The sequence below is a fragment of the Pongo abelii genome, chromosome 15 (genome assembly GCF_028885655.2).
Source record: "Pongo abelii isolate AG06213 chromosome 15, NHGRI_mPonAbe1-v2.0_pri, whole genome shotgun sequence".
NCBI lineage: Eukaryota > Metazoa > Chordata > Mammalia > Primates > Hominidae > Pongo > Pongo abelii.
The window spans coordinates 39,318,700-39,344,410 of record NC_072000.2 but is presented as its reverse complement, the minus strand read 5'-3'; the positions used below and the strand labels follow the sequence as shown (position 1 = coordinate 39,344,410).

At 36.3% G+C, this 25,711-nt stretch overlaps 1 protein-coding gene across 8 annotated transcripts in view; it reads left to right on the top strand.

Moving 5' to 3' along the window:
* Window positions 1-25,711, top strand: part of RALGAPA1 (Ral GTPase activating protein catalytic subunit alpha 1) — a 278,460-nt gene that overhangs the window by 118,583 nt on the left and 134,166 nt on the right. For 6 of the 8 annotated variants that reach the window (XM_054530032.2, XM_054530031.2, XM_054530030.2 and 3 more), the window contains 9 exons: window positions 1,768-3,312; window positions 5,105-5,229; window positions 6,636-6,852; window positions 7,796-7,972; window positions 13,653-13,805; window positions 17,016-17,209; window positions 17,451-17,549; window positions 18,700-18,855; window positions 20,207-20,335. In XM_054530032.2, the coding sequence (XP_054386007.1) occupies window positions 1,768-3,312; window positions 5,105-5,229; window positions 6,636-6,852; window positions 7,796-7,972; window positions 13,653-13,805; window positions 17,016-17,209; window positions 17,451-17,549; window positions 18,700-18,855; window positions 20,207-20,335 (2,795 nt within the window). The remainder of the gene's footprint in view (window positions 1-1,767; window positions 3,313-5,104; window positions 5,230-6,635; window positions 6,853-7,795; window positions 7,973-13,652; window positions 13,806-17,015; window positions 17,210-17,450; window positions 17,550-18,699; window positions 18,856-20,206; window positions 20,336-25,711) is intronic. The other 2 variants (XM_054530037.2, XM_054530036.2) reach the window with 1 other exon arrangement.

Here is a 25,711-nt window from a genome sequence, read left to right as displayed (position 1 = left end):
AAACCTATGTTGATCTCAATTTAGTATAAAGTAGGTCCATTTGGACCTCATACAAATAGGGTGATATGAATGAAATTGCAGAAGGACTAGCCTTTTTTCAGCCATAGTAGCATGGATCCCAAAAATACTTTGAATGACTATCTCCATTTTATAAATGAAGAAACTAGTCTCAATAGAGTAAGAATCAACAAATTACTTTGTAATCTTGGACAAGTCACTGCTTTGCTTCTGGATCTAAATTTTCTCATTTTGATTGTTCAGTTATAGTTCTGTTGCATTTAACTTTTGTGCAAGAAGCCTAATAAGTAGCAACAGCTGACTTTTTGACTCTGTCCTTTCTTCATTATATTTTGCTGACTTCTGAAAACAATTTTTTTTTGTTATTTCTAGGTAACTTACAGACCATGATGGATTCATAGACATTGTATTTTGCTTCCACAATTCCTGTTGAGAATTTGTATATATCTGAACAGTTAAATGGTTATTTCATCCTGACACTGAAGGCAGTGAAAATAATGCAGTGATATGCAACACTAAGCCTGTTTCTCAAACTTTTTTATTGTAAATTTGATAAAGTAACTTAACCTCTGTGGGCTTCAGTTTTCTCATCTGTGAGATAGTTAAATTAGATAATCTCTGAATGTCCATCTATTATTATTATTATTATTATTATTATTATCATCATTATTATTATTATTATTATTTGAGACAGAGTTTTGCTCTTGTTGCCCAGGCTGGAGTGCAGTGGCGTTATTTCGGCTCACCGCAGCCTCTGCCTCATGGATTCAAGCAGTTCTCCTGCCTCAGCCTCCCAAGTAGCTGGAATTACAGGCATGCACCACTACGCCCGACTAGTTTTGTATTTTTAGTAGAGACAGGGTTTCTCCGTGTTGGTCAGGCTGGTCTTGAACTCCCGACCTTAGGTGATCTGTCCACCTCAGCTTCCCAAAGTGCTGGGATTATAGGTGTGAGCCACCGCGCCCAGCCTATAATTCTTAAAAAGAGATGTAAGAAGCCAGAAATATAGTTTTTAGAGCTTGATGGCTGTTTAATGGAAAGGACCAATAACAGGCAGGTAAAGTTTCTTCCTAGCAGATTTAAGTGGTGTTTTTGCCAAAAAGAAAAGAATACAATTGATTTTTTAAAAAATATATTTAGTTTATTTGATGTCAGTGAATAAGATTTTAATACTATAATAAAGTAAAACACCTTGGGAGAACAGTTTCCTGACAAAGAGAACTTTAGGAAGAGGGTAGAGAGTTTCATTTCTAATATGTAATCAAACAGACAAGCAAAATTTGAAGAAAAGATGCCTCTTGCCTTTTTGGGAAGGAAGCTGGAGAATTTATTAGACCCTAAAGAGTCTACAGTGGGATACTTGGATCGGCTTTCTGTGTTAAGGTGTATTTTTTCTGCTTGGAACTTAAATAAGTAGGAAAAATTTAATAGCATTTGAGTTGCTTGATTTATTGGCACAGCTCTATCTTTATCTGCACTTCCAAATGTTTCATCACCTCACTGTTTCTATGCATGATAACATTTTAAAATGTGTTTTGGTAGTTTTCTAATTCATTGACACTACATGCTATATTGGCTTGTGCCCATCATTTTTTTAAAAAAACAGATTTGTATTTTGATTTTTTTTTCATTGAGCTTACAAAAACTCAGATTTTTTTTTAAAGCATATGCTTTAGGGCATTATTGAAATTAATAATTATTTTTTATATTCATGTAGTTCTTCTCTACATAATTTTTTTTCTTTTACAGATATTGATGATGCTCAAATACTTCCTCGCTCAACTAGAGTCAGACATTTTTCACAAAGTGAAGAAACCGGAAATGAAGTTTTTGGTGCTTTGAGTGAGGAGCAGCCATTGCCTCGAAGTAGCAGCACTTCTGACATCTTGGAACCATTCACTGTTGAACGAGCCAAAGGTGCAGTTCCTGTCATTGACAGTTCATCCCGTCATGCACCAAGCTTGCAGAGTTCCACAGAGGCTTCTTCAATAACTAGATCCACTGAAAGCCACATCACTGATACTCATAGTAGAGAGTCTTCTCTGGAAGTTGGTGATAGCATATATGACCATCTTTGTCATTTAATAGGTCCGGTAGAACTTGCAGATTCAGCTTTTGAACAAATCCAGTACATTGACCTTGAAGGAGATGATGATCTTCTTTCCACCCTGAAAGAATATTTTAAGGAAAACCAGGAAAATCATAGTAAAAATGAGATAGGGAAAGACCCAGCTTCTCAGGAAGTGACTATTGCAGTAAATAGGGGTGAAAGGTTATCCTTAGACAAATTAGAATGCACAGATCAGGAAACTGAATCAGAAAATATCACCTCTTTTGTTGGGACTCCTGAAAACCTACAGTTTCAGAAAGAACCAAACTCAGCTGTCTTCATGAGTAATATCGCACCTAACCAGTCAGACAGTTTTATTAGAACACAAACTTCTGAAAAATCTAAGCAACTAAACAGTGATAAACAGCCATCAGAGCCTAGTTTAGATAGCCCTTGTGATAAAGAAAAAAGGAAACATCTGTACAGACAAGCAGCCACAGAATTAGATGCTTGTGTTGATGTAACACTAGTTGAAAAGCTTAAGAGTGTGCAAATTAATGAAAAAATCACTGTCCCACATGTTATGCGTGCCAAGAAAGCAACACTAAAAGCACCTGTTAACCGCAGAATGCCTCATGTTACAAGTACTAGCAAACTTTCTCCAACTAAAAGGAGCTTGTCTGAAACAGTAACTCATAGAGCCAAAATCATGAAAATTGCTACTAAAAAACGAAATAGTGTTCATGTTACTTTTAGGCCATCCACTGAGTCCGTTCAGTTTTATAATCCTCTGGAAAACAAAGAGGCTCCATGGAAGATGAGACTGCGGAAGCTCGGTGGCTTTAGTAGTGGTAGCAGCAATAGCAGCACCAGCAACACCCATACCAGCACAAATAGTGCTACGGAGCTAGTAAAACCTGGTGTGTACAGACCTCTAGATACACTTGGTACTGCATCAGTAAGCAGCAAAACAGTGAAGGAATCCACAGAGATTCCCACCACCATATTACAAAAAGAAGGAATTGCAAGTAGTCAATTAGGTAGTCGTAGTACTCTTAGGTCATCAAGTCATGAGGCAGGACTACAGCAGGGCTCCCTGGGTGGCGTTTATAAAACTGTTGTACATGCTCTTTCGAAGCCGAAGGCAAATGTTTCCCCACAGAGGCAGAACAGAATGCCACCAGAGGCTCCACTGAGGGATCTGTACAGTCATGTAATGGGCTATTTTGGAAGGAAAGCTGCAGGTGAGCACTAACAGTGTGCAGAGCGCAAAAGGAGAAAGACAGCACCAGTTTGGCTTAATGCAACTGAAGCAAGCTATAAGCAATCAAAAAGCTTTGGGATGGTCACTGCTTTCTCTCTGTTTGGTTATGCATGCGCCTTTTCCCAGCTGTATTTTTCCCAGCATAGAATGTTTATTTAAATTACTAATTTCCCTTATAAGGCATTTAGTTAAACCTCTTTGCTGCTGAACAACAACATAGGAAAGTGGATATATAGGAAAATTTCAATGACCTATCAAAGACTACCTAAATCAAGTATTTTTCTGAGTGTATACCACAAGTGTGGCAATTAAGTTTACCAAGGAATTACTATGCTTTCTTCCCCACCCCACTATAGTTTAAAAGGGCACCAGATATATCTAATTGAATTCATTTATTTTTACTGCTGATCTATTTGGTTTTGTATTTTTTCTTGATAGAAATTATTTTGACAACTAACATAATAGAAATCAAGGTCCTACAGCCAGCACCAACATTATAATTAACTATCAGTGATGAGGAAATTATTTCTTAAATCTCAAAGTGAATTTAATCACTTTTCATTTAAGCCATTTCCAAACATGCTGTAGGCTTTTAGTTTTGCATTCATTTATATAGAATGCAAGTTATGTCCTTGAAACACTTTAATTACTTTCTTTTTTTCTGAGATTTTAAATGTGCATAAAGGTTTCACAGTAACCACTCATGATTTAAATATGGAACCTCTATGGACAGATAACAGAAAAGCAAGATTATGGTAACTGTTTTCTCTATCTTGAGTCAAAGTTAAAATAACTTTACGTATATAGACCATTAACTTTCAGCAGTAAGGTTGGTTTTGATTTTATTTGTTTTAACATGGTTTTGTTAGCATGATTAACAACGCTGTATAATGCATCTTGCATTGAGCCATTAATGCCACCTGAGGGCAGTATTTGACAGCTTAGCAAAGCCTGGCCAGTAATATAAAGATAATGGTATTTCACAGTGAGCTTCTGACCAGTGTATTTTCTTAATCTGAAATACTTTGTAGTTTATTAGGAATATAAACAGTGCTCATTTTCCTTTCATTGCAGAGAAATCAACTTTTCAATAGCATAGTAGTGACATAGATACCATATTATTTTCTATAAGTTAGTTTCCCAAGTCTAAAACTTTCTTGTTAATATAAATGGTAAAAATAATAATAATGTAGTGATAAAAAAATCAAAATAACTATTTTGGATTTTTTTGTAAGAAAAACATTTGTGGAAGTCAACTTTTTATTCTTAAAGCATTAAAATTAGATTTTATAGTGGATAGAAACAGCAGTATATCAAAACCATAGAATTTGTATTTATAAATACTCAAATGCATTTGTATCCCACCGAGTTTTGCATAGATTCAAAGGATGTATTCCCTGAAAACATTCTTTGGGGGAAATACGGAATTATAAATTGTTAAGGCTCTAAAAAGAAAGATTGAGTCAGGAAAAAAGATAAATATACCAGTTTCTTTATAGGCAATATTAACCTAACTTCAGCTAGTGCTTATCTATAAGCTTTCTTGCTGTTTAAAGTTACACTGAAGATTGACTAACATCTGCTTAGTTAAATAAAGTAAATATCAATTTACTAATTCTTAAAATTAAATCTAAAAGAAGGGAAATTATTCATAAATGCATGTTTGGCAAATAATTGGCAAAGGTACTTTGTTTTGGGTTGTTGTTTGTTTCAAAGTTAGAAAATGTGGTTAAGTTTTTCCTCACTATATATAGTTATTTATTTATTTTTAGTCAATAAAGAGGACATGAGCCAAAAACTGCCTCCTCTTAATAGTGATATTGGCAGCAGCAGTGCTAATGTTCCTGATCTGATGGATGAGTTTATAGCAGAACGACTTCGAAGTGGTAATGCCTCGGTAAGTTTTGTTTTATATATTTGGTTTTATAGAGGAGGGTAAAAAAACTAACAGATATATACCTATGTACATATATGTCAATTTATATATGGGAATTTTTATTCAAAATAACCTTTCCTCAAAATATAACCCTTTTTATGAATTAAGATTTTTGAATTACAGTTTTATAATATTTTTTATCTAAAGACGTAAACAGCCTCATAATTTTCACCAGGGTGAAAGATCAGACAGGTACCTGTGCACAAATACACAGGTATAAGAAACTACCTTCCTAGTCTCCCCTTTTTTCGTCTTTGCTCGTAGGTTACCCTGGTGCCAGCTGCCAGCCCTCAATGGGAAAGATAGCAATGGAGGTCTTCTGCCCCATCTCCCATAGTTATATAAATAAATAAATAAATTAATATAATATAATATATAATTTAAAATAAAAATACATATATAATTTTTATTTTTGTCTCAAGATCTGCTTGTGAACCAGCTCCCATAGTTTTGCCAGCACAAATACTGCTTAACCATTTTAGATAACTTTGGAAGAGACTTAAAAGTTATCTTTATCTTGAATGTTAGGATTATGGCAACATGAAAACAGAAGCTCTTTTATCCCTAATAGTGCTTAATTGTTAAGGAAGGATAAATATATGTGGAACTGGTTTCTTTTAAGACAGAGTCTTTCTTTGTCGCCCAGGGTGGAGTGCAGTGCTCACTGCAGCCTCCGTCTCCTGGGTTCCAGCAATCCTCCTGCCTCAGCCCCCTGAGTAGCTAGGATTACAGGTGCATGCCACCATGCCTGGATAATTTTTCTATTTTTAGTAGAGACAGGGTTTCACCATGTTGGCCAGACTGGTCTCGAACTCCTGACCTCAGGTGACCTGCCCACCTCAGCCTCCCAAAGTGCTGGGATTACTGGAGTGAGCCACTGCGCCAGACCTGGAATTGCTTTTTTAAAATTGTCATATTTCATTTGGGTTTGACTTCTCTATAACTCCATTATATACCCCGCTCCTTTTTTTTTTTAGGCTTACTTTTTTCCCTTGAGTGGATAAAAATCATTGAATGACATCTTTGCTGTCATTCTTTCCACTCTCCCACTGTCTTTTTTATTTGCTGCTTTTTTTCCACTTAAATACTCTTTCTGCTGTTTTAATTTATATTCACTGCATGGATCCTACTGAGGCTTAAGAGTCACAGGCCCAGCATCATGTGATATTTGGGTCTTTAGGCAGACCAACAATAGGTCAGGCTCTAGCTCCATTCAGTTACATAGATTGTTTGGCGAGTGTGTTCTCCACTCCTACTTCAGCCTTTAAATCTCAGCATTTATTGTGATGGTTTGGAAATTAAAGGTTTCAGATGGTTAAAGAGAATAAAAACTTTTTTTAATGGTAAAATATTTCTTGAACGTTTAGACTATGACAAGAAGAGGAAGTAGTCCAGGCAGCTTGGAAATTCCCAAAGACCTCCCTGATATTCTAAACAAGCAGAACCAGATGCGCCCTATTGATGACCCAGGTGTGCCCTCAGAATGGACTTCTCCTGCCAGTGCAGGGAGCAGTGATCTTATCAGCTCAGATAGTCATTCGGATTCTTTCAGCGCTTTCCAATATGATGGCCGAAAATTTGACAGCAAGTATCTTTTCTATTTGAATACTATGTTTTATGTTGATTGTCTTCTGTTCAAGACTGACTTATGGATTACGTAGCCATCACCTTCCTCTCCAATGTTACTTAGGCAGTGGCTCCCACATTAGAAAAAAAAAAAATTAGAGATTTGGTCTTGCTATGTTGTCTGGGCTAGTCTTGAACTCCTGGCCTGAAGCAGTCCTCCTGCCTCAGCCTTCCGAGTAGCTGGGATTACAGGTGCAAGGCGTCATTCTTGGCCCCACTTATTTTTTTTCAATTTTCAGTGAAATTTCAAAGGAAGTTTTAGGGAATCACCTTAAGTTGAAGCTACTTTATGTTGCCAAATTAAGAGCATTTAAAAAACAAAAAATGTGATCCCTTCTTAAAAGAAATGACATTTTTAAGACTAAAACTGTAGAAAGGAAAATAATTTAGGATAGACCTGTTACTAAAAAGACAGTCATGATTATGAGTTGCCACTGTTCCACACACTCATATTTGAGAACCAAATATTTGGATTATGTTCAATGCTACAGTACCCAGAACTTCCTTTGAATAATTGCTCTTTGTTACAATAACATCAGTAATATTATTTGGTGATGTATTATTACCACTTAGTTATTCAGCTATAATTCTATATTGCACTTGGCAGTCAGTGAAGGGCACCAAATTTTTAAAAAAGAAGTCAAAACCTTGGGAACTAAGTTTGTGAAGAGCTGGGATATGCATTGGAGAATTACATGTTTCCTCCCTTCATGGCTTGTACACTATCCCGATCTACTTATAATCTTCAGAGTATTAAGATTATTTACACTTGTCTGAGTGATATGTAAACAGAATAGATGTACAGGGAATGTTTATGTTTGATTATTTTGCTGATTTAGCTCTCGTAAATATTTTTACTTTGTAATTGGGACTCATATAATAACATTTCTTCTTCCTATAGATTTTAGCTTTGGAGCTGACACTGGGGTTACGTCCTCTGCTGATGTGGATTCAGGTTCTGGCCATCATCAGAGTGCTGAAGAGCAGGAAGTGGCTAGTCTAACTACTCTTCATATAGATTCTGAAACAAGCAGTCTTAATCAGCAAGCTTTCTCTGCTGAAGTTGCAACTATTACTGGTAAAGTTATTCATGGGAATGTGTTTCTTTAATGTATTTTTTAAACCTTCAAAGAATTTGATTAAAATTTTGAGAGATTTTAAGTATTACTTATTACTATTTAAGTATTATTTTTTTCATTCATCTTTATGTAACAATGAAGGGGAGAAAAGACATTAGTTTCTTGACCTGAGGTCCACTGGGTTAAGCTTCAGAGGACTCTGTGAACTTGTAGTATTTTACGCAATATTTTATATATATATGCACTAGAACATTTTCTGCAGGATAAAAAAAAAAATTTTAATGGGAACGTAATAGATGTATATGTATATGGAGTACATGAGATAGTTGGAGTGATTTTTAAAATAAATAAAAAAGTTAAAAGTAATGGACTCTCTTTGTCATTCAGAGTTAGCCTAGATTTTTATGATTTCTTTAGCAAAGTATTTATTATAGAAAATATAAAGCACACTGCTTAATAGAAGGCCTGTTTGTCAATATACTAGTATTCTATGTTTAGATAGTAGTTTGCGCTTTTTGGAAACTTTTTACATGTAGCCAAACCCAACCATAATGTGATAAGTGGAGTCTTCAATCATGTTAAATGCAGAGTCACATTATTGCAATGTTAGTGAAGTGATTAGAATGAGCCTGAGCAGCTAGTAGCCCATAGTTCTTGGGGGTTCCACTCTATAATACAACCTCACTGTGGTTCCGGCTACAGTTTGTCCCTTGATGAGTGGTTATCCACTCCAGCTTAATTATCCATGGGGTGATTTTGCATCTTGTGGTTGGCTGGAACTTGCAAGACTGGTGCAGTGATTTCTGCATCTCTAAACTAGTCAAGCATATTTCCTCAGCCAGCCCAGACAGAGGAAATTTGAGCCAGGGGAATTCTAAAAGTTAGAAATCCATTCTCTGTTTTCATATCCTGCCTCCTTTTTTCCCAGATGGCAAGAACTTTAGCAGCCCCATTGCAGAATGTGGCCCTAGTGGAGAATGGGAACCAATTGGGTTAGAGCTACAGTTCCATCATTATAGGATTTAAATTACTCAAAGTGGAATACTACAGAAAATTCTTATTTTATAATGAATACCTCTTACTTTAGTTGTTCTTAAATGTAAATGAAAAGATACTTAACATTGATAGTAACCAGGGAATGCAAATAAAAACCACAGTGAGACCCTACTACGCATACTGAAATTGTTCAAGTTAAAAACACTGATGGCCGGGCGTGGTGGCTCACGCCTGTAATCCCAGCACTTTGGGAAGCCAAGGCGGGCAGATCACAAGGTCAGGAGATCGAGACCATCCTGGCTAACAGGGTGAAACCCCATCTCTACTAAAAATACAAAAAACAAAAATTAGCCAGGCGTGGTGGCGGGCGCCTGTAGTCCCAGCTGCTCGGGAGGTTGAGGCAGGAGAATGGCATGAACCCGGGAGGCGGAGCTTGCAGTGAGCCAAGATCACACCACTGCACTCCAGCCTGGGCGACAAAGCAAGACTCCATCTCAAAAAAAAAAAAAAACCACACACTGACAATCCAAAGTGTTGAAATGAGTGTGGAGCAACTAGAATCGCATACATTGCTAGTAAGAATGTAAAATGATCAAGTCACTCTGGGAAAATATGGCAGTAACTTTTAAAGTTAAACATACATTTATTATGTGACCATTTTTAGGTATGTATTTTCCTTGGACAGTTGTACACAAAAGATCATGGCAGCTTTATTCACAGTAGTTAAAAATTGAAAACAAACCAAATGTCCATCAATTGGTGAGTGGATAAATAAATTGTAGTATATTCATTCATTGAGTATTCACTGAAATAATAGTAATAAAAAAAGAATTAAATATTAATATATGCAAAAACATAAGTGAATCTTGAAAATGTGCTAAATGAAAGAAGTCAAATACAAAAGACTCCATAATTATACTTTATTATTCTCTGTGTATAACATTCTAAAAAAGAAAAAACTGTAGTGACAAAGTAAATCACCACTTACTTGGGAAGGATAGGTGTCAGTTGAGGGGATCGACTACAGATGCGCATAAGAAAACTTTTTATGGTGATGGAACTGTTTTATATTTTGATTGTGATGTTGGTTACAAGACCATGTACAGTTGCCATTTTTCAAATAACTGTATACTTAAAGGTGGGTGTGTTTAAAAAAATGTAGGCTTTATGTTCTATAAAACAAATTTTAATACTATCAAAACTTTAAGCTATTTAATCAGACTGTTGTGTTTCCAAAAGATTTCCATATATAAAAGAAAAAGATATTTTTTATTTCTTAATTCTCTGTAGTTATAAAAGATAAACTTCCAAACAAAAGTTCTAAAAATAAAATGATGTATATGGAGAACCTGTTTTAGGTCTTTTGCCTTTGTGTTTTTTGGATAATTAACTTCTAAGAAATTTTAATATTTATGTAACCTATATTTACTCTATGTAGTGACTATTTTTAGGTCTCTCCTGGGAAGTTTTATTAGGCATTCTAATCTTAATCAGTACCATTAGTAATAGCACAGAGGTGTTTAAGAAACTAAAGCAGTTGTATTTGTTTCTGTTTAAAAGACACAAAATTCAAGAAAGATAAAACTCCATATACACAGTGTATAAATGATTCAGTACAGTATTTTCCAAGAGTGAAGTCTGCATACATTATCATACTACTAACACAGTAGTACTTTATGAAAGGGATGTTAGTAGTCCTGAAATCATCTGTTTTCCTATAACATAAAAGTTTTCAGAAACTACGAAAGAAATCTGGTATAGGAAACAAGAATGAAAATTAGATAACCTCTTTTTAGGTCATGAATATCATTATAGGAATAGTTTTATTGCTTTAAAAAAACCGTTTAAGAGGAAAAAGCCTCTTAAGTAAGTGAGCCATTATAGATTTTTAAAAATAAAATAGGCCGTGTGTGGTGGCTCACGCCTGTAATCCCAGCACTTTGGAAGGCCGAGGCAGGCGGATCACGAGGTCAGGAGCTTGAGACCATCCTGGCTAACACGGTGAAACCCCATCTCTACTAAAAATACAAAAAATTAGCCGGGCGTAGTGGTGGGCACCTGTAGTCCCAGCTACTCGGGAGGCTGAGGCAGGAGAATGGTGTGAACCCAGGAGGCGGAGCCTGCAGTGAGTCGAGATTGCACCACTGCACTCCACCCTGGGGGACAAAGCGAGACTCTGTCTCAAACAAAAAAGCAAAAAAAAAATAAATAAATAAAATTAAAGGCAGTAGTGAGTCTCTGGTGATTCTGTGATAGCTGATATAAAAGTATTTAAAATCTTAGTTCTTGGCCTGGTGTGGTGGCTCATGCCTGTAATCCCAGTACTTTGGGAGGCCGAGGCAGTTGAATCACCTGAGGTCAGGAGTTCGAGACCAGCCTGGCCAACACAGTGAAACCTCCCTCTCTACTAAAAATACAAAAAATTAGCCAGGCATGGTGGTGGACACCTGTAATCCCAGCTACTTGGGAGGCTGAGGCAGGAGAATTGCTTGAACCCAGGAGGCGGAGGTTGCAGTGAGCCAAGATCATGCCACTGCATTCCACCCTGGGCAACAGAGCGAGACTCCATCTCAGAAAAAATAATAATAATAAAATCTAGTTCTTAAAAATGAATTCGATTTTTATGGATCAAAACAATAGATGGAGACAAAGAGGTTTATATTTCAAAGCATTTGACCAAAGGCTGATGTCTCTTTGGCATGTACTTAAAAGTTTTTGGTAAACATTAAGGTTATAATTTTCATTATGCCTTCAGCAGTATGTGTTTGTCCTAAGATATAGAATACTTAAGTTCCTGTAACTGTCCTTTAACATATGATTTTTGTGCCATATGAATTTACTCCAAATCTCAAATAAAGGAAAGGAAACTTTTTACCTACTATGTAACATAATTGATCCTAGATAGAGTCATATGATTACTCATTTGATATATGATTATCATATGATTATATGATTATTGTGATAACACCTGATAACATAATCCAGTTCTATATGTACTTTTTTAGGCACTTACTGTGCTACTACTTAAAAAAAAATGGCTGTACGATATGTGGAATTGCGCTTTTATAGAATTAAAATGATATAAATGTAGATCATCCTTGACTTACTATAATTAACAACTTAAAATTTTTCAACTTTACACTGGTGTAAAAGCAGTTCTCATTCAGTAGAAACCATACTTCAAGTACTCATACAACCATTCTGTTTTTCACTTTCAGTACAGTAGTCAGTAAATTACATGAGATAGTCAATACTTTATTACAAAACAGGCTTTGCATTAGATGATTTTGCCCAACTGTAAGCTAATTTAAGTGTTCTGAGCATGTTTAGGGTAGGCTAGGCTAAGCTATGATGTTCAGTTGATTACGTGTATTAGGTGCAATTTTGACTTACCATATTTTCAATTTACAATGAGTTTCTTGGGGTGTAACCCCATCATAAGTCAAGGAGCGTCTGTATGTATTTAATTTATATTGGTTTTTTGCTTTACTGTGTAGAAAGAGGTAATGAGGGCAGAGGTTTACAGGTACTGAGTTCAGAATGTTGATATTTTTCTGCTACAAAGAAGCTTAAAATAAAAAGACCTACTGTTTTAACAACTTGCTTGGTACTAGCGGCACTATATTATAACCACCACAGGTTGTTCAATACAGCATTAATTTGTGCTGTACTTTATTTAAGTTAACAAAAGTACCTGCTATGTACCAGGTACTATACCAGGCACTAGGACTACTACAGTATATAACAGAATTCCTGTTCTTACAAAGTTTATACTCTACTGGGGAATATTTAAAATTGAACGGGCAGTTTCAAGTCAGTGTGATAAGTGGTATAATAGAGAGGTGCAGGGTTCAGTGAGAGCATCTAGCAAAGACTCTGTAATCACACTTGGCAGGATCAGGAGTAGGCTTCTCAAGGAAGCAGAGACCTGGAAAATAAATAGGAGTTAACCAGGCCGAAAAGAGGATTAGGGCTCCATGCAAAGGAAAAAGCCAGAGGTATGATGCAATAAACTCTAATAAATACAAGTAGTTTACTTTCTATGACTAGACATAGAAGTTCTAGGTGGGTTGTGGAGAGGCAAGAAAGTTACAGAGAGACTTGAGAACCATACTAGGAAGTTAGGGCTTATGCTGAGGCCAGTGAGGGGCCACTGAAGGATTTTAAATGAGGAAGTGACAGAATCAAATTAGGTTTTTAGATCTTTTTGCTGCCTTATGGAGAATGGATTGGGAGGGGGAAGTCAGGATGTGGGAGAGACTAAAGGCTGGGAACCACTAAACCAAGCATTGATAGTTGCATATAGAGCAGCAGTGAGCAAGTGCCTCAGTTCTTAAATTGCCCCAAGTTTGATTTAAGTGAAATAGAATGACAGTAGGTACTAGGGTTTCTATAGCTGGGCCAGAAATGGGAGTAGATATTCTTAGTTTCACTAATGGCTCCTGTCATTTGGTACATCCAGTTTTGATTCTATACTATTAATAGTTCCATGGTAGACATGAGATGAGACTCCTAGATATAAAAGCTTGTACAATATTATGATTTTCTTGACCTCCCTGGCCAGTTTATAACTGGTTTTATCGTTTGGTGTTTAAAATTTGTTTTATTTAGGGTGTTAAGCATTACATCTTAGGTAGGATATTGAATACTCTTTATGGTAATTTTATGAAATTATATTTACAGGTTCAGAAAGTGCTTCCCCAGTCCATTCACCTCTGGGCTCCAGGTCACAGACTCCTTCCCCTTCTACATTGAATATAGATCACATGGAACAGAAGGATCTGCAGCTCGATGAGAAGCTCCACCACTCTGTTCTTCAGACACCAGATGATCTAGGCAATATTTCAGAATTAGATATCTACCTTTTTTCTTTTGGGGCGTCAGTGTCAGGAGATCATAAATAAGGCATCTTACATTTGATTATATATGATTATTGTAAATATTTTGGACTTTTCTAAGTCCTTTGGAAATTTGTTAATATAACTTTTTTTCTTGTTCTTAAAGATATTTGTTGTCTGAGTTTTATTCATTTTATTATAGTTGATTAGAGTCCTCAAATTAGTTATTGCATTATTTTCAAGTATTGTATTATCATTTATTGATATTGGTAGTGTTTCCTGAAAGAAATACATAATTTGGCATCCTTATTCTTAGTTTTATACCTAAAGAACCTAGTAACTCACAGGAGAACGTAGTAACATTATCACTTGTGAATCAGGCTTTCAGTGAAACAGTTTATCAAACCATTTTTTTTATTTTGATTCAGCAAATTTGTCAACTAAATTTAATTTAAAAGTAGAGGTCCAAATGAATATTTTCAAGTAAATGTTAAAAAGTGACTTGGGAAACCTAAGTAACTGCCAAGTTTTTTTAAAAGTTATTTTTGCTAGATTTTGTATGATGTAACAAACATCAGACAAATATGCACATTTATGGCATATGCAAATATGCCATAAATTGGTCAAAGACACAGTTAATGAGATATTTACAATGAATAAAAAGCTAGTTTTCATTGATAAGGTAGCACATTTATTCTCTGACGAAAGGAAGAAATTTAAAACTATATAACTTCTGAACTTTTTTTAAGAGGCCCATTTATTTTAAAATTGTCTGTAGAGGTGAGGTTTCACCATGTTGCCCAGGCTGGTCTTAAGCTCCTGAGCTCAAGTGACCCGCCTGCCTCGGCCTCCCAAGATTACAGGTGTGAGCCACCACACCCGGCCCAAGGGACCCATTCGTTAACATGCAATTGCATTGTAATTATATAGCCCTAATTTTCTGGTTTGTGGATTATTTCTGACCTTTTCTTTTTCTCCTTTGATCTGCAGTTGTTTGTTTACAGTTATTTCCCCAACATTTGGGAAAAAAACTTCAGTTATAGAAGCATTTCAAGGCTAGTAAAATGAACACACATAAACCCTTTATATAAATTCATCAATTAATATTTTGCCACTTTGTCTATATTTACACACAGCACATATATGCACAAAATAGCCTGCCCTTCCCACATGTCCCCCGAACCTTTTATTTTTGCTGAGGCATGTAAGAGGAAATTGCAAATATCAGATCCTTCAGACCTAAACATGTCAGTGGATATGTCCTAATAATAAGTGTATGTTTTCTGCATAACCACAATATAATGGCCACATTCATGATATTTAACATAGATACATTGCTGTTATTTTAGTCTATAGTCATAAGTCCTCAATTGTCCCAATAATGCCCTTTATAGCTACCCCATACCATCAGCAATCCAATAAAGAATTTAATCAGGCTGGGCACTGTGGCTCATGCCTGTCATCCCAGCACTTTGGGAGGCAAAGGCAGGTGGATCACCTGAGGTCAGGATTTCGAGACCAGTCTGGTCAACATGGTGAAACCCTGTCTCTACTAAAAATACAAAAATTAGCTGATCATGGTGGCACACGCCTGTCATCCCAGCTACTCGGTAGGCTGAGGTAGGAAATGGAGATGGAGGTTGCAGTGAACTGAGGTCATGCCACTGTACTCCAACCTGGGTGACAGAGTGAGACTGTCTCAAAAAAAAAAAAAAGAATTTAATCAAAGACCACACGTTGTTGCTTGCTTTTTAATCATTTAAAATTTTGTTAGCTTTGAAAAGGATAAGGTAGAGGCAAATCAGTTGATTTATCATTGTATTTTGAAGGTGCTCTAGAGTTGGGAGGCATTAGCAATAATGGTTAACACTTCAGTGTGTTTTGTTTGTTTGTTTTAGTGGCTTTACACAAGAAACCTATTTTTTTTTCTTGTAATGGAGAAAGACTAGTACCTTTTTAATAATACAGTCAGTTATATACTTTATATGTAAAGAGAAAAATGTTGATCATTAGGAGTAAAGAATGTACATGTACTAAGAAGTGATTATAAATTCTCAATATGTTGGAATGTTTTCAAGCGTGAGAAATCATAACTTTATGGCTCTTTCAGTCTACAAAATTTTTAGTTCCCAAAGTTCTTTAGACGCATAGATATCTTTATTGACTTTTTAATTATTTTCTGTAGACTTAATGGATTTTTTTAAAAAGCTGGAGGCAACCTATAATGATATCTAGCATAACCATCTGTTTTACAGATTAGGACATGTGTTCTTAGAGAGGTTATTAAATAACTTTTATAACACATAATTAGTAGCAGAAAGAGACTAGAACTAAGATTACCTACGTTTCTTATAATCTTGCCAGTATTAGTAGGCAAAATACAATTATGGTAATTTTGATTATGTTTAAATTTTAGTTAAAATGTTTATTTTTCAGTTGGGTGCAGTGGCTCACGCCTGTAATCCCAACACTTTGGGAGGCCAAGGTGGGCAGAGCACGAGGTCAGGAGTTCAAGACCAGTCTGGCCAACATAGTGAAACCCTGTTTCAACTAAAAATACAAAAAAATTAGCCGGATGTGGTGATGTGAGCCTGTAATCCCAGCTACTTGGGAGGCTGAGGCAGGAGAATTGCGTGAACCCAGCAGACAGAGGTTGCAGTAAGTCAAGATCACGCCATTGCACTCCAGCCTGGGTGAGAGTGCAAGACTCCATCTCAAAAAAAAAAAAGTTTATTTTTCATGCCATTGTGCTAACTCTTAATGCTGGTCTGGGATGTAGCTACAAAGAAAAGGCTTAGGAAGACTTCCTACACCATCTGCCTTTAGCCTGAGGTTTTCCATTAATTTGATGATATAACCTGAAGTTGCTAGTAGATAAAAGTGAGAGTATGTGCTTATAAATTTGATGTTTTTATCAAACAGATTTCTGTGTCTGGCGTAGACAGAAATTTCTTTATCTGCAAAGTGAGTAGTAGTTACATAGAATCACTATTGAATAACTAGTTAACATAATGCTTACAATAATTCCTTATTATTATCTCATAATAATAAGTGAGGTTTTGACCTTATCAGGAAAAAATAATGTATGTTGACATTTCTTTTATTCATTTCTGTAGATATTTAAGATTGTTAATTTAGCTTGGTTTCTTGGGGGGTTTTATGTTCAGTTCACTGAAAAATGGCTGACACTATATTTTTTTTTCTATAGAAATCAGTGAATTTCCATCAGAATGTTGTAGTGTGATGGCAGGAGGTACTCTGACTGGATGGCATGCTGATGTTGCTACTGTAATGTGGCGAAGAATGCTAGGCATTTTGGGAGATGTAAATTCAATCATGGATCCTGAAATACATGCTCAAGTTTTTGATTACCTCTGTGAACTTTGGCAGAATCTAGCTAAGGTAAAAAAGAAATAGAGGATATAAGTGGAGAAGAAAATAAAAATATTTAAAAATAGAAGAAGCCTTAGAAAACATTTGTGACACCCTTTTTGACTATAGATAAACTGGTACCCAGCATGGTGAAGTCACTTGATTGTAATTAAATAATAAGTGTAGAAACTGGATTTGAACTTCAGTTTAAGGTAAACTGGAAGAGATAACAGTTTTCATAGGTTTGTTGCTTTTTATTTGAAAATTACAGATTAGAGATAACCTCGGCATTTCAACTGATAACCTGACCTCCCCTTCTCCACCAGTTTTAATTCCTCCACTGAGAATTCTTACACCTTGGCTTTTTAAGGTAAGCCTAATATATAAAATATTAGTTTAAAAATTTTCATTTAGTAAATCTTAAACATTTTATAGAGATTTTGGCTATTACATAGACTTCTAGAGCACTTAGTTTTTAACCAGTATCCTTAGGAAGTCATTAGGCATTATATAGAGAAGAGAATGAGTATGCTAAAATTACTTGGAATGTATTGATTATTTCATAAAACAAAAGTGAATATAGAGAGGTATGTCTGTATTATATTTAACTGAAGTATAAACTTTGAGTTGTATCACAGAATATGCTGTGTATTAAAAGTTGTGACCGGGTGAGGTGACTCACTCCTGTAATCGCAGCACTTTGGGAGGCTGAGCCAGGTGGATCACATGAGGTCAGGAGTTTGAGACCAGCCTGGCCAACATGGTGAAACCCCGTCTCTACTAAAAATACAAAAAATTAGCTGGGCATGGTGGTGGGCACCTGTAATCCCAGCTACTCAAGAGGCTAAGGCAGGAGAATCGCTTGAACCCAGGAGGCAGAGGTTGCAGTGAGCTGAGATGGCACCATTGCACTCCAGCCTGTGTGACAAGAGCGAAACTCCATCTCAAAAAAAAATTTTTAATTCTTTTTTGTTGGTTTTTTAAAAGACAGGGCCTCACTCTGTCACCCAGTCTGGAGTGCAGTGGCATGATCACAGCTCACTGCAGCCTTGAACTCCTGGGCTCAAGCAATCCTCCCACCTCAGCCTTCCAAGTAGCTAGGACTACTACAGGCATGTGCCACCATGCCTGGCTAATTTTTTATTTTTTTGTAAAGACAGAGTCTCTCTGTGTTGCCCAGGCTGGTCTCAAACTCCTGGCCTCAAGAGACCCTTCTGCCTTGGTCTTCCAAAGTGCTGGGATTACAGGGTTAAGCCACTGTGCCCAGCCAAAAGATTTAATTATTTTAAGTATTGATATGTTTGGTACATTTTCCTAAGTGGAACAATTTATGGTTATACCTACATTATATCATTTTGGATGATGATAATTTCAGTAATCCTGATTTTTAGTTCATTAAAGAAATTGGGCCAACATGGAAATAAATGAGATTATATACATTGTTTGCTATATTCAGTTGCTTAAGTTATTTAGCAAATAGTATTTCTTTTTGAACATTAAAACTGATCTTTTAATTTTAGGCAACCATGTTGACTGATAAATATAAACAAGGTAAATTACATGCATATAAACTGATTTGTAATACAATGAAAAGAAGACAAGATGTTTCTCCAAATAGAGATTTTTTAACACATTTCTACAATATAATGCATTGTGGATTACTTCATATTGACCAGGTAACTATATATATATGTATCATCTAAGAAGTAGTTTGTATCATATTATCTTTGATTCTTGATTCTGTTTAACTCTTGCTTTTTAAGGTCTAGAAGTTAAGCTTTCCCCCTTATTTAGTGATTTACATACAATTTACTTCAATTTTATGACCTTATTTGTTCTTGAAACATGGTTGAAAATCAAGCTATTATTGTAGGTAGAGGATTGACTTGAGTAGTTCTCCATCTTTAATGTTGTACCAACCAGTTCACTTTTTGAAGCAATTAAACCATCCTTTGCTTAGGCTGACACCTTTCTTTAATATTCTAATGTACCTACTCTTAGGCATTTTGTGACTGATACTTGAGGCATATGGATTTATTTATCTAGTTATGCAACAGTCAGGTTTTTTTCAATCTAAGAATCAGCACCTCACGTTTTCTTATTACTGTCAATTATATTGGCATAGTGACAGTTACATTGATTTGATAATTATATGAGTTATAATCATTAAATAGTCATAAATATAACCTTAGAATTACTTTGGGAGTCTTGATATTGGACATAAACTAAAAAGTGTAGGAGGTTGCAAGTCAGAATAATGTAAATATGTTTATCCTAATATGATGAACTCGTAGGTCATTTAGAGAGTATATTAATATTAAAAGATGATAATATCTCTTTCTGAAAAATGTAAAATTTTTGCATTAATTTAAAATTAGTGTGCTACCTTGTAAACATGTCTCAAGTAAAATGACTCTCTTAATTACTAGAAAAAGAGAACTTTTGTTTAAGATGAGTTGTAATGAATAATACAACTGAATACACTGTATCCTCATAGTAAATTCCAAAGGCAAAGTAAATGAATAATGAAGTTAGGAACATTCCCTTAAAAGTGCCTAGGTCTAGATTTCTGAGGCTAGATACCTATCATTAAAGGACTTCAGTTTATTTTAAAAAGAGAATCTTTCCAGTTGTCACGTAACAGGTCATGTGGATTCAGAAACGAGAGTTATTGCACAGAAGCAACTAGGTGACAGGAGAAAACTGCTATGCAGTTTAGTTTTACATTGTGTGGGCCTTGTACTTTTAACCTTCTGAAGCAAAGAGCCTTCCTTAATCTCTAGTGTGAAAAAAATGCTGTTATTTATGCCAGTTAAATGAATGTATTTTCAGTTTACTTTCCATTGATAGAATATAATACTAAGCATGGATTATTTGGAAGAATTGAAATTAGTCTTTCCAATTAGCCAATGTACAGTAATTACCTTTTTTATTATTTCATATGTTATCTATTTTTAATGATACTGATTAGCTGATACTCAAGATTACATATGTGATATTCTTTTTTCCTTCTTTCCTTATTCTAAGGATATTGTCAATACAATCATCAAACACTGCTCACCTCAATTTTTTTCGCTTGGTTTGCCTGGTGCCACAATGCTTATTATGGATTTTATTGTAGCAGCTGGTAGAGTGGCTTCTTCAGCTTTTCTCAATGTAAGTCATTTCCTGTTCCTTATCATATAACAAACTTTAGCCAGGATTCAACTAACAAAGTTGACGAAACATAACAAGCTGATAATCAGGAAATTTTGCAATTTAATTGGAATTGATTGCTTCTCCTACATTAAAAAAAGTAAGCAAGAAATCTAAAATATAAGAAAGCACTAAAATCAGTAAAATCTGATAAGCAGAACAGGATTTAAAGTTGAGGAAATCTAAAGAAATGGAGGGAAGAAAGCAAAGAAAGAGCAATGGGCTATAGCAAGAGGTAAGAAACAATGGTGAGTCATCATTACACAGTGTATGTGTGTATCAAATCATCATGTTGCACACCCTGAATATATATTGTCTTTAACAATTATATATTTAAAAATTAAAAAAAGAAACTTGGTAAGGCAACCACCATAGAAGGAGCAAACTCTCTCTCTTTTTTTTTTTTTTAGATGGAAGTCTTACTCTGTCGCCCAGGCTGGAGTGTAGTGGTGCGATCTTGGCTCACTGCAGCCTCCGCCTCAGGGGTTCAAGTGATTCTCCTGCCTCAGCCTCTTCAATAGCTGGGATTACAGGCAGGCACCACCACACCCAGCTAATTTTTCTATTTTTAGTACTGACGGGGTTTCACCATGTTGGTCAGGCTGGTCTCGAACTCCTGACCTTGTGATCCACCTGCCTCAGCCTTCCAAAGTGCTGGGATTACAGGCGTGAGCCACCGCACCCAGCCAGGAGTAAACTCTCAAATTGCATGTGAAGATTTTTTCATATGGTCGTGGAACTGTGAGACAATGCTAAGTAAATGAGTATAAATGGAATATGTTCATCCATAAGTGGCAGAGGTGAGCTAGAGAGGAAGGCAATAATGCTGAAAACGTTAGATAGAAGCCTAAGGAAGGAATGAGTAACCATTGAAGGATTTTAGGCAAGGAGTGACATGATCAAATTCATATTTTGGAAGGATCACTTTGGAGCAAAGTGTAAATGAAAAGTAATAATTAACTGGAAGTCTACTGTAAAAAACTAAGGGTTTTTGTGAGAAAAACATAGTTGTCTAGTACTGTATAACTTGAAGAGCAGTTTAACATACCTTATTTCATTCTTTAGCTGCAAGGGTGAAAGATCAATCGTGAATAGAAGGAGTTCTATTTGGGGCCTAGTAAGATGCATATTAGACATCCATGAGGAAGATGTCAGAAGAATAATTGCATATACTCAAGGGACATGTCAGGACTGAAAATAAAAGCTGGGCAACATTAGCTTATAGATGATATTTAAAGCCATGAAACTGGATACAGTCACCTAGTGTAAACAGACAAAGCAGCAGCCGTATTTATAGCTGTATAACCCTGTTTTTTCAGTTCCCTGAGAACAGTAATCATGTCTTACTCATCTTGGTATCTCCGGAGCCTAGCATAGCACCATGCTTGGTCAGTTATTGAATATGTGTTCATTTAGCACCTAGTACGTACTCAACATTGTACTGAGCCCTTTTGTGGTTATTAAACTTCCCCCTCCCCTTGTGTACAGAATGTTTCTGTAGGTGGAATACAGAGGGATATAGAATAAACTGGATAATACTTTGTACTCAAGCAACATAATGTCTACTGCTGGGGATACGGAGAAGTATATTAACAACTACAGAATGTAGGGCATCAAATAGATACCAATAGGAGGAGCACATCATAGTAGTTAAAAGCATTGTCTAGAGCTGACCTGCTTGGGTTCAAATCCTGGCTCTGCCACTTATTAGCTGTGTGACCTTGGGCAAGTTACTGAATGTCTCTGTGTCTCAGTTTCTTCATCTATAAAATAAAGATGGCCAGGCATGGTGGTTCACGCCTGTAATCCCAGCACTTTGGGAGGCCAAGGCGGGTGGATCACCTGAGGTCAGGAGTTCAAGACTAGTCTGACCAACATGGAGAAACCCCGTCTCTACTAAAAATACAAAATTAGCTGGGCGTGGTGGCACATGCCTGTAATCCCAGCTACTCGGGAGGCTGACACGGGAGAATCGTTTGAACCCGGGAGGCAGAGTTTGCAGTGAGCCGAGATCGCACCATTGCACTCCAGCCTGGGCAACAAGAGTGAAACTCTGTCTCAAAAAAAAATAAAGAAATAAAGATAACCTGCCTTATAGGATTATTTTATAAGGATTTGTAACATGGTTGGAACACTATGTGACACGTTATATGTGCAATATAAGAGTTTGTTAAAATTATTTGGTGATTCAGAGAATGGAGAGATCTTATTTGTTTAGGGATATCATGGAGGTTTCATGGAAAATATATATAAATATGTCCCTGAAAGATTAGTAGTATTTGTTTAAGTAAAAATGGAGATGAGGGACAGTATTCCAGCAGAGGTAAACAGGCATGAGTGAAATGTGTTCAAGGAATGACAATCCATTTTGTTTAGGAGCTAGTTAATCTGTAAGACTGTAATAGGCAAAAAGAATCGAAAGGTACTTTATTTTAAAAAAAATCATTGAGATAAAATATACATATCTAATTTACCATTTTTATCATTTCAATTTTTATTTTGTTTTGTTTTGTTTTTGAGATATCAGGGTCTTGCTCTGTAGCACAGATTGGAGTGCAGTGGCACAATCGAGGCTCACTGCAGCCTTTATCTCCTGGGCTTAAGCAATCCTCCCACATCAGATCCCAAGTAGCTGAGACTATAGGCACACACCTAGAGTCCCAGGCACCATGCCTGGTAATGTCTTTTTTGGTTTGTTTTTATTATTATTATTATTATACTTTAAGTTTTAGGGTACATGTGCACAACGTGCAGGTTGGTTACATATGTATACATGTGCCATGCTGGTGTGCTGCACCCATTAACTCGTCATTTAGCATTAGGTATATCTCCTAAAGCTATCCCTCCCCCCTCCCCCCACCCCACAGTAGTCCCCAGAGTGTGATGTTCCCCTTCCTGTGTCCATGTGTTCTCATTGTTCAATTCCCATCTGTGAGTGAGAACATGCGGTGTTTGGTTTTTTGTCCTTGCGATAGTTTACTGAGAATGATGATTTCCAATTTCATCCATGTCCCTACAAAGGACATGAACTCATCATTTTTTATGGCTGCATAGTGTTCCATGGTGTATATGTGCCACATTTTCTTAATCCAGTCTATCATTGTTGGACATTTGGGTTGATTCTAAGTCTTTGCTATTGTGAATAGTGCCGCAATAAACATACGTGTGCATGTGTCTTTATAGCAGCATGATTTATAGTCCTTTGGGTATATACCCAGTAATGGGATGGCTGGGTCAAATGGTATTTCTAGTTCTAGATCCCTGAGGAATTGCCACACTGACTTCCACAATGGTTGAACTAGTTTACAGTCCCACCAACAGTGTCAAAGTGTTCCTATTTCTCCACATCCTCTCCAGCACCTGTTGTTTCCTGACTTTTTAATGATCGCCATTCTAACTGGTGTGAGATGGTATGTCATTGTGGTTTTGATTTGCATTTCTCTGATGGCCATTGATGATGAGCATTTTTTCATGTGTCTTTTGGCTGCATAAATGTCTTCTTTTGAGAAGTGTCTGTTCATATCCTTTGCCCGCTTTTTGATGGGGTTGTTTGTTTTTTTCTTGTAAATTTGTTGGAGTTCATTGTAGATTCTGGATATTAGCCCTTTGTCAGATGCATAGGTTGCGAAAATTTTCTCCCATTTTGTAGGTTGCCTGTTCACTCTGATGGTAATTTCTTTTGCTGTGCAGAAGCTCTTTAGTTTAATTAGATCCCATTTGTCAATTCTGGCTTTTGGTGTTTTAGACATGAAGTCCTTGCCCATGCCTATGTCCTGAATGGTAATGCCTAGGTTTTCTTCTAGGGTTTTTATGGTTTTAGGTCTAACGTTTAAGTCTTTAATCCATCTTGAATTAATTTTTGTGTAAGGTGTAAGGAAGGGATCCAGTTTCAGCTTTCTACATATGGCTAGCCAGTTTTCCCAGCACCATTTATTAAATAGGGAATCCTTTCCCCATTGCTTATTTTTCTCAGGTTTGTCAAAGATCAGATAGTTGTAGATAATGCGGCATTATTTCTGAGGGCTCTGTTCTGTTCCATTGATCTATATCTCTGTTTTGGTACCAGTACCATGCTGTTTTGGTTACTGTAGCCTTGTAGTATAGTTTGAAGTCAGGTAGTGTGATGCCTCCAGCTTTGTTCTTTTGGCTTAGGATTGACTTGGCGATGTGGGCTCTTTTTTGGTTCCATATGAACTTTAAAGTAGTTTTTTCCAATTCTGTGAAGAAGGTCATTGGTAGCTTGATGGAGATGGCATTGAATCTATAAATGACCTTGGGCAGTATGGCCATTTTCACGATATTGATTCTTCCTACCCATGAGCATGGAATGTTCTTCCATTTGTTTGTATCCTCTTTTATTTCATTGAGCAGTGGTTTGTAGTTCTCCTTGAAGAGGTCCTTCACGTCCCTTGTAAGTTGGATTCCTAAGTATTTTATTCTCTTAGTAGCAGTTGTGAAAGGGAGTTCACTCATGATTTGGCTCTCTGTTTGTCTGTTATTGGTGTATAAGAATGCTTGTGACTTTTGTACATTGATTTTGTATCCTGAGACTTTGCTGAAGTTGCTTATCATCTTAAGGAGATTTTGGGCTGAGACAATGGGGTTTTCTAGATATACAATCATGTCGTCTGCAAACAGGGACAATTTGACTTCCTCTTTTCCTAATTGAATACCCTTTATTTCCTTCTCCTGCCTAATTGCCTTGTCCAGAACTTCCAACACTATGCTGAATAGGAGTGGTGAGAGAGGGCATCCCTGTCTTGTGCCAGTTTTCAAAGGGAATGCTTCCAGTTTTTGCCCATTCAGTATGATATTGGCTGTGGGTTTGTCATAGGTAGCTCTTATTATTTTGAGATACGTCCCATCAATACCTAATTTATTGAGAGTTTTTAGCATGAAGGGTTGTTGAATTTTGTCAAAGGCCTTTTCTGCATCTATTGAGATAATCATGTGGTTTTTGTCTTTGGTTCTGTTTATATGCTGGATTACATTTATTGATTTGCATATATTGAACCAGCCTTGCATCCCAGGGATGAAGCCCACTTGATCATGGTGGATAAGCTTTTTGATGTACTGCTGGATTCTGTTTGCCAGTATTTTATTGAGGATTTTTGCATCAATGTTCATCAAGGATATTGGTCTAAAATTCTCTTTTTTGGTTGTGTCTCTGCCAGGCTTTGGTATCAGGATGATGCTGGCCTCATAAAATGAGTTAGGGAGGATTCCCTCTTTTTCTATTGATTGGAATAGTTTCAGAAGGAATGGTACCAGTTCTTCCTTGTACCTCTGGTAGAATTCGGCTGTGAATCCATCTGGTCCTGGACTCTTTGGTTGGTA